This window comes from Penaeus japonicus, unplaced genomic scaffold, assembly GCF_977035675.1.
Source record: "Penaeus japonicus unplaced genomic scaffold, GWHDUDI00000001_assembly GWHDUDI00000001, whole genome shotgun sequence".
Taxonomy (NCBI): Eukaryota; Metazoa; Arthropoda; class Malacostraca; order Decapoda; family Penaeidae; genus Penaeus; species Penaeus japonicus.
This window is the reverse complement of record NW_028234403.1, coordinates 48,975,786-48,983,285: the sequence shown is the minus strand read 5'-3', so window position 1 is coordinate 48,983,285 and position 7,500 is coordinate 48,975,786. Positions and strand designations below refer to the sequence as shown.

Here is a 7,500-nt window from a genome sequence, read left to right as displayed (position 1 = left end):
GTAAACAAACACGAAAGAAATAACCATCCATAATGGAAATAAATGAAGGAATGGGGAAAAGGAAGAGGACCTGTGCATATGGTTGGGAGTGCCACATCACAAAGCAGCCATACTGGCACAGGGTCACATTGTAAACGATACACATGGTCTAGATCAAATTCCTCTTCTCATTCTACTTGCACATCCTGCATCAACGGATCTTTAGAGCCAGCTGTTGGTATATTTCTGTGGCATCACTCTCTGAAGATAGTGTTTGGTAGAGATTGTGTATGGGTGCCATTCATGGCTTTCTTTCCTGCTGGTGCTAGGAGATAGTGGTGTCATCTATGTTTGGGATTTTAAGCTTAACTTATTTTGGTGAATATTGCAGCAGTCATAGTCATCATAATTGCAAATGGCATCAAAGGTCATTAAATATTACTCCACTTCCCTAATTTTAAATTATGCCATGACTACTATTGGCACAAATGTTTTTCCCATACTCAGGCCAAAAATTCATCTAGCAAGTACATGCTGCCACCTATCTGCAATGGTTTAATAGCAGATCTACAATTTATATGAAATCTCACACCACACTAATACCACTATTCAAAATTATGTACCTCTGATCTAATTTCTCTAATTTTATCTAATCTACCCCACCCCCTCAAAAAAGAAAAAGAAAAAGAAAAGAAAAAAAAAAAAAAAAAAAAAAAAAAAAAAAAAAAAAAAAAAAAAAAAAAAAAAAAAGAAAGAAAGAAAAAAAAAAAAAACATATACATATATATATATACATAAATATACATATGCATATATATATATACATATATGTACATATATATGTACTGTATATATATATATGTATATATATATATATATATATATATATATATATATATATATATATATATAGATATAAATGTACCCATACAAACAAAGTATGTGTGTATGATGTAGACAGATATAGCAAAATTTTGACAAAAATGCTCTATATAAAACACAGCTGACCAAGAGGAAAAATCTATGAAAAGATATTTGCATAATCCAAGGTCACATTCAATCCGAAGTGCAGGTGTCTATATGTCTTTTCTCTTGGGTCTGGTTTGTATGTGAGGCATAGTGTGTAGATGACTACACAGGATCATCTCTTACCATGGATTATATGAATATAACATAATATGAATAATACAATTACAAACATTTATTCACTTACATTGAATGAACATATCCTATCTTTTCTCGATCTTTATTCAAATCATTTTTAATTTCTGTAAACATCATCACCTCACAAAGCACATAAAGTCACATTCTTACTTCATAACCTCTGCGTAGCTCATGGCTTCGTCAATGCCTGGGAAAGCCCCAAGCACTTCCTGGAGGATGTCTCTGCCCATGCGCATGGCATCACTGGCCCCCTCGAAATACTCATCTGGCAACTCTCCATACCCTATGTTGGGATCAATTTCCTGAAATAAAAGGAAGAAGGAATGACCGGGTACTTGTGTCAGTACCTTTAACCCATTCACACCAGATGATGTGATATCACGTCATGATCTCTCCTTCTAAATAAGTGTTTAAATACTTATATATGCATACACTCATTGCAGTTGTATTTCTATAGACACATTTTTCTTGACTTCTCATCATACACCTCTCATCACCCCGTAGAATTAGAATTGGGGGTGAGACATGATTATTGAAACATGATTTCTTTGTTGAACTCAGGTTAAGACTGCTGCATATAGAATCCTCCGATTTTGCAACATAGATCAGTCAATAAATAATATATCTGTTAGGAATAGACACTTAATTAATCTTTAGTATCTTTTGCAAACTGTAAGAAGCTATCTGCATAACTATGTGGCAAAGATCATAATACCATCAAGCCTCTGAATTAGCATACATATATATTTCTTAACACTCAAAAGACAAGAGAGTTCAGAGTTGCATGCAACATCTTTTGCTGTTCTTTGCCCCATGTAACAGACATAACTGAGTAAGACAATTATTATATATATATTTTAGGGGTTAGCCACTGAGAAAACTATTCATGAAAGAACATATTAATAAAACAGAACATATATCTATTTTACACTAATTGACTCACCATAGCATACAGATTCTCAAATCCCCTGACTTTGATGGGTACTTTTGAAAATTTCTGATCGAAAGCATCTGATATGTTGTGTGCTGGATCAGTGGAGATGATTAACACTGACTCTCGGGCCCTGGCGAGCTGTACTGCCAAACTACAGCTGAAACAGAAACATGATTGTCAAATACATGGTGTTGAGCATTGATATGGAAGCTTTTCTATATACCTCCCTCAGACCCTTTCAGAAACAGAAGTTGCTTGTTTTAAGCTAATATCATCTATGAAATCTTTGTTATATATTCACAAGTTTTTTTATCTTCTACAGTCACAATGATGCTCTATGTTCCAAAACTGTGGTGCAAATAAAATGGATGTATTTTGTAAATTGATCACTTTCATTTTTCTTCAACTATTCCAGGAGCTTCCTTGTGACCCTATCCACCTATTCAAGCCAGAAGACGGGATATCATGTCATGATCTATCCCTCAAAACACATGTTTTACATAGTTATGCATGCAAATACTCATAGGAGTTCCTTTTGTATTGACACATTTTTCTTCACATAGTGTAAAGAAATACAATCATCCCCCCATTGAAGTGGAAGGGTAAAAAGCACTCATAGAGACCCAGCACAGCATAGAACCAGGAGAGATCTCACTCTTGTTCACTATAGGCATTAGTTATCTAGCCAGCAGGAGCAGCAATAGGTAAATATAAGCCCTGGTGCAAATGGGTTAAGAAGACCTCCTGCTTTAAAGCTTCGGTAACAGAAATGGTGCAGCTACACATAGTTTGCAAGGGAAATACAATATACGAGAAGCATCCTATAATTGCACAAATTTATAGTAGTAGGTGTAATCTGTAATACATAATATATGTATCATATATTTGTTACTTTATGGTTTTTAATCATAGCATTTTAGCAAGACTATCTGGATAAACCTGATGTCCATATGAGTGAGTGCAAAGCAGAAACAAATGCTTTGAACCCTCTAACACATGGATGGTGATCACAATATAGTCTATGTCAAAAATAAAATCATCCAGTGATAGAAGCATTACAGATTTGCAGAAATAATACTCGATATTGTAGAATTAAAAGCTCTAGTGGAATTATTACTAAAGGTCATAATAGTTGTGAAAAGATATTGATTAATGTCTTGTTAAAAGGGTTTTCCTCCTGATTTCTAGAGATTTTGCCTAAAATTACAATTATCTTCAAAGGTCCATTGAAGGATTCTAATCAAGATTTCAAAATAGCAAAAAAAAAAAAAACACTGAAATATATGTACAAAAATGAAGTCCTGATTATTTGTAATTCATGAAAAATGTATACTACTTATACTGCGAGATTTCCTGGAATTACCTTAATATCCATCATATCCTCCCTAAGTATCAGAATAACAAAGGACAAAGAGAACATAAATAAGAATATATGATAATCTTCAGAAAGTAAAGATGCAGCCACAATTGATTATTTAATAAATCTGTGAATCTATGATCACAGATATAGTTCAGCTAAACAGTGGCCTCTGCTTCACATTTCAGTAAAAGCAATCTAACCAAAACCATGTATATCATGGCAATTTATCATTAAATAAAGAGTCTTTAAGTTATAGCTTCCTGAATATACATGTGAGACTTATTGGCCTTTGCTGGAGGACAATGCACAGAGGTGATAGCATTGCTTCATGCTGGCCTATTCTTAATGGTACAGTTGTAATTAATGTAAATGGAGCTTTCATAAACTATAGTGTGCGAAATATATACTTCATTATAGTTTAAAGTACTTTTCTACTAAGGCATTTATTGGGTTAACTGAAGTTAAATTGATGTAAATGGAATCAAGTCTTTCGACTTTCACTGGTAAACAATCAACTGAAGTGTTTTTGTTTAATCTAATGCGCACTTGTTTTGAAAAGAGCCATATATCAGAAAAGAGTGATACATGAATATTTAATTTGCCTGTAGATGATAACCAATAAAAACTACCCTTAATTGATATGCCAATTGTGAGCAACATTGGTTTCATGTTGCCTGCTGTCCAGGGCTTTGCAAAGTTTAAGGATTCAAAACTGTGTGTTAACAGTCTCTCATCATGAAGATATGCGTGTTTGCTGTCTTGGCTCTGGTAAGGGATATACACTAACATTATGGGATAAACAGTGATAATGCATGAATTTTACTATCACATAAGGAACCAGTCCAAGCTTAATCCTACTAGAATATACTATATGTGTAGAGGATGTTTCTTAACATTTTTTCTAGAGTACCATTAGTTTTGGAGGCAATTAAGAGGGTGCGTGTCTAGTATGTCATGTGGTTGAGTACATTGTAAGAAAACCCAATCTTTTACGCTTAAATTTTACATCAGGCAGAAATATTCCTTGTTTAACATAAGTGTCCCTCCCTCTCATCTAAACACTCATGGGTTCTTATCTGTGACAACAGTGTGATCATAATCAAAACAATAATTCCATGAAAAATTGCTGCAGTTAACTTCATCGCTATTATTCATTTGCGATGAGAAGTAAAACCAAAAACCATCCAAAACATATCACTTATTCTCAAAATTATTTGATGTCTAATCCAAATTTACCCACAATATATATCAATATTGGCCAGAATCATGTGGTGAATAACTCTTGACCTTTTCATCTGCGCCAAACAAACATATCAGTAGTTATCACCACACCAAGTACCTTAAAATTACATCTCATCTGATCTTTGTATCTGCAGTATCAAGTGATTTAATTTCAAGAGTTGCACCAAACCAGAAGGAAATTCCACTATCTTTGCTTCAGTCCCGTACCTTGTGGTAGTCTTGCCTACACCTCCCTTGCCGCCCACAAACACCCATTTAAGCGTCTTTTGTTCTATGATATTGGCAAGACTTGGCTCTAAGGGTTGGTCTAAGTCACCGAGGGTCTCGTCTGCGACTTCTTCTGCCATTTTAATTTAATGTAACTTAGTATATGGACTCAATGCTGCTCCGTTTCCGAAATTCCACGATCTACTTGATGAGGGAGCACAGACTTATCTATATTTACATTTCTACACATATGTCTATCGTATATGATTATTGAAATCAAGCATGCGTGATGTTGTTTTATCTTTTGATTTATACGTATTCCATTAATCGATATTGTAAGTTATAGAATGATATCAAATTGCCGAATAAGAATTTAACTTTTTACAAACGTTGATACGTATAATATAGGAGCTCGTATCCCTTCGACGATAATGAAATGAAATTGCTTCAAATCATTTCAATTACGCACTGAATTGAAAGGTTTTATGACAATTATTTAACTATATGTCAGTAGCAGCAGAGGATAATTACTATTTCATGATGTTGTTTTTGCCAACACGACTTAAAAAAACCTATGTCGTGTCTTATTTCCAATGGCTAAGCGCGCGGACTTTCCGACCGGCAATCAGCGCTAATGGCAGCCAAGCGCTCTTAGGGTGGCTGATATCTCTGATGCTGGAGAGCTGGGAGTTGTTAAATCGCATCAAGCGCGCTCGATGGCAACTCTAAAACAATCAAGAAGAAACAGAATACTATATATAGTTACGTCTCTTACTTACGCGGACATCTATTTTTACACAAAACCTCATTTGAGCTTCAGCTTGAGTCTTTCGCTTTTATGTATATACATATCTGTTCATCTGGCCAATCTCCTTGTTTTCAAAGTTTGCTGGGCAGCAGCTGGAGTCGAAAAGTGTCATTTGTCCTTTGTAGTTCCCGCCACTTTTGTCTTACAAAAGTGATGATCAGAAAAGCGCAACTTTTCGCGAATAAGTTGCCATATCGGGGTTGGGCCTAAAAGCTTAGAACTATATCTACATCTGTCTACTATCTATCTATTATACAGATAGATACAGCCTATCTACCTGTCTATCTACAAATTAATCTTTATGTATATGAATATATGCACAATGTTTATAAATAAATTTATACACACACACACACACACACACACACACACACACACACACACACACACACACACACACACACACACACACGCGCATATATACATATAAATATATATATATATATATATATATATATATATATACGTATATATATATATATATATATATATATATATATAATATATATATATATATATATATATATATATATATATATATATATATGTATATATATATATATATATATATATATATATATATATATATATATATATATATATATTTATATATGTGAGCTATATATATAAACATATATACACACACACACACACACACACACACTCTCACACACACACATACACACACACACACATATACATATGTATATATATATATATATATATATATAATATATATATATAATATTATATATATATATATATAATATATACATACATACACACACACACACACACACACCCATATATATATATATATATATATATATATATATATATATATATATATATATATATATATATATATATATATATATATATATATATATCAAACAACCATTATGCATTACCTGTATGCACTAAATAGTCTCCGGTACATATTTGCAGCCCATTCCTGTGTTTCTTTCTTTTTTCCTTTTCTTTATCTTTCCTCTTATGTCTTCCATCTCTCTCTCATTCCAGTCCAACCTTCTTCAATCCCTTTCTCTTACTCCTTTTCCCTTCCTCCTTTCAAGTGCTCTCTCTCTCTCTCTCTCTCTCTCTCTCTCTCTCTCTCTCTCACTCTTTCTCTCTCTCTCTCTTTCTCTCTCTCTCTCTCTCTTTCTCTCTCTCTCTCTCTCTCTCTCTCTCTCTCTCTCTCTCTCTCTCTCTCTCTCTCTCTCTCTCTCTCTCTCTCTCTCTCTCTCTCTCTCTCCTACCCAGTCTTTGTCAATCCCCAATTCTCCTTCGCCCCCTCTTATCCAATACAACCTTAAGCGACCCGGGCAAGAAAAAATATATATAGCTCGGAAAGGGTTAAAGGCCGGCCATAAATAATTCTAAAACGCCCATAAATAAGGAGAAATGACGCGCGTGGACTGTCTGCCATCTTTCGAAGTGACGTGGCTTGTCTCGCTTCGGGGCGCACAGCTTGGCATGGAGGTGAGGGTGGGGATGGAAGGGGTGGAGTGGGAATGGACTTTGGGTGGGGATGGAGTAGGGAAGGAGTGGGGAGAGGGATGGAGTGGGGTTTGGGTGGAGAGGGGGTGTTTGTGGGAGTGGAAAGAAGGAGGAGGAAAATGGGTTGGGTGGAAAGGGGTGAAGTGAGGTGGAGAAGTGATAGAGAGTAGGGGAAGAAGGAAGGCTTGGTGGGTGGATAGGGTTAGGGGGGAGGTGAGGGGCATGGATGGAAAATGGGGGAGGGGGGTTTGGGGTGTTGAAACAGGGGGAGGGGCAGGCGATAAGGGAGGAGACAAAGTGGGGTTG

At 35.1% G+C, this 7,500-nt stretch overlaps 1 protein-coding gene across 1 annotated transcript in view; it reads right to left on the bottom strand.

The window, feature by feature from the left end:
- LOC122266187 (ATPase ASNA1 homolog) overlaps positions 1–5,120 on the bottom strand; it is a 12,865-nt gene extending 7,745 nt beyond the window's left edge. Inside the window, exons 1-3 of the mRNA XM_043035800.2 lie at positions 4,887–5,120; positions 2,087–2,234; positions 1,294–1,445 (exon numbers count right to left, since the gene is read on the bottom strand). Of these exons, the coding sequence (XP_042891734.1) occupies positions 1,294–1,445; positions 2,087–2,234; positions 4,887–5,026 (440 nt within the window). The 5' untranslated portion in view covers positions 5,027–5,120. The remainder of the gene's footprint in view (positions 1–1,293; positions 1,446–2,086; positions 2,235–4,886) is intronic.
- Between the last annotated feature and the right edge of the window lie 2,380 nt (positions 5,121–7,500).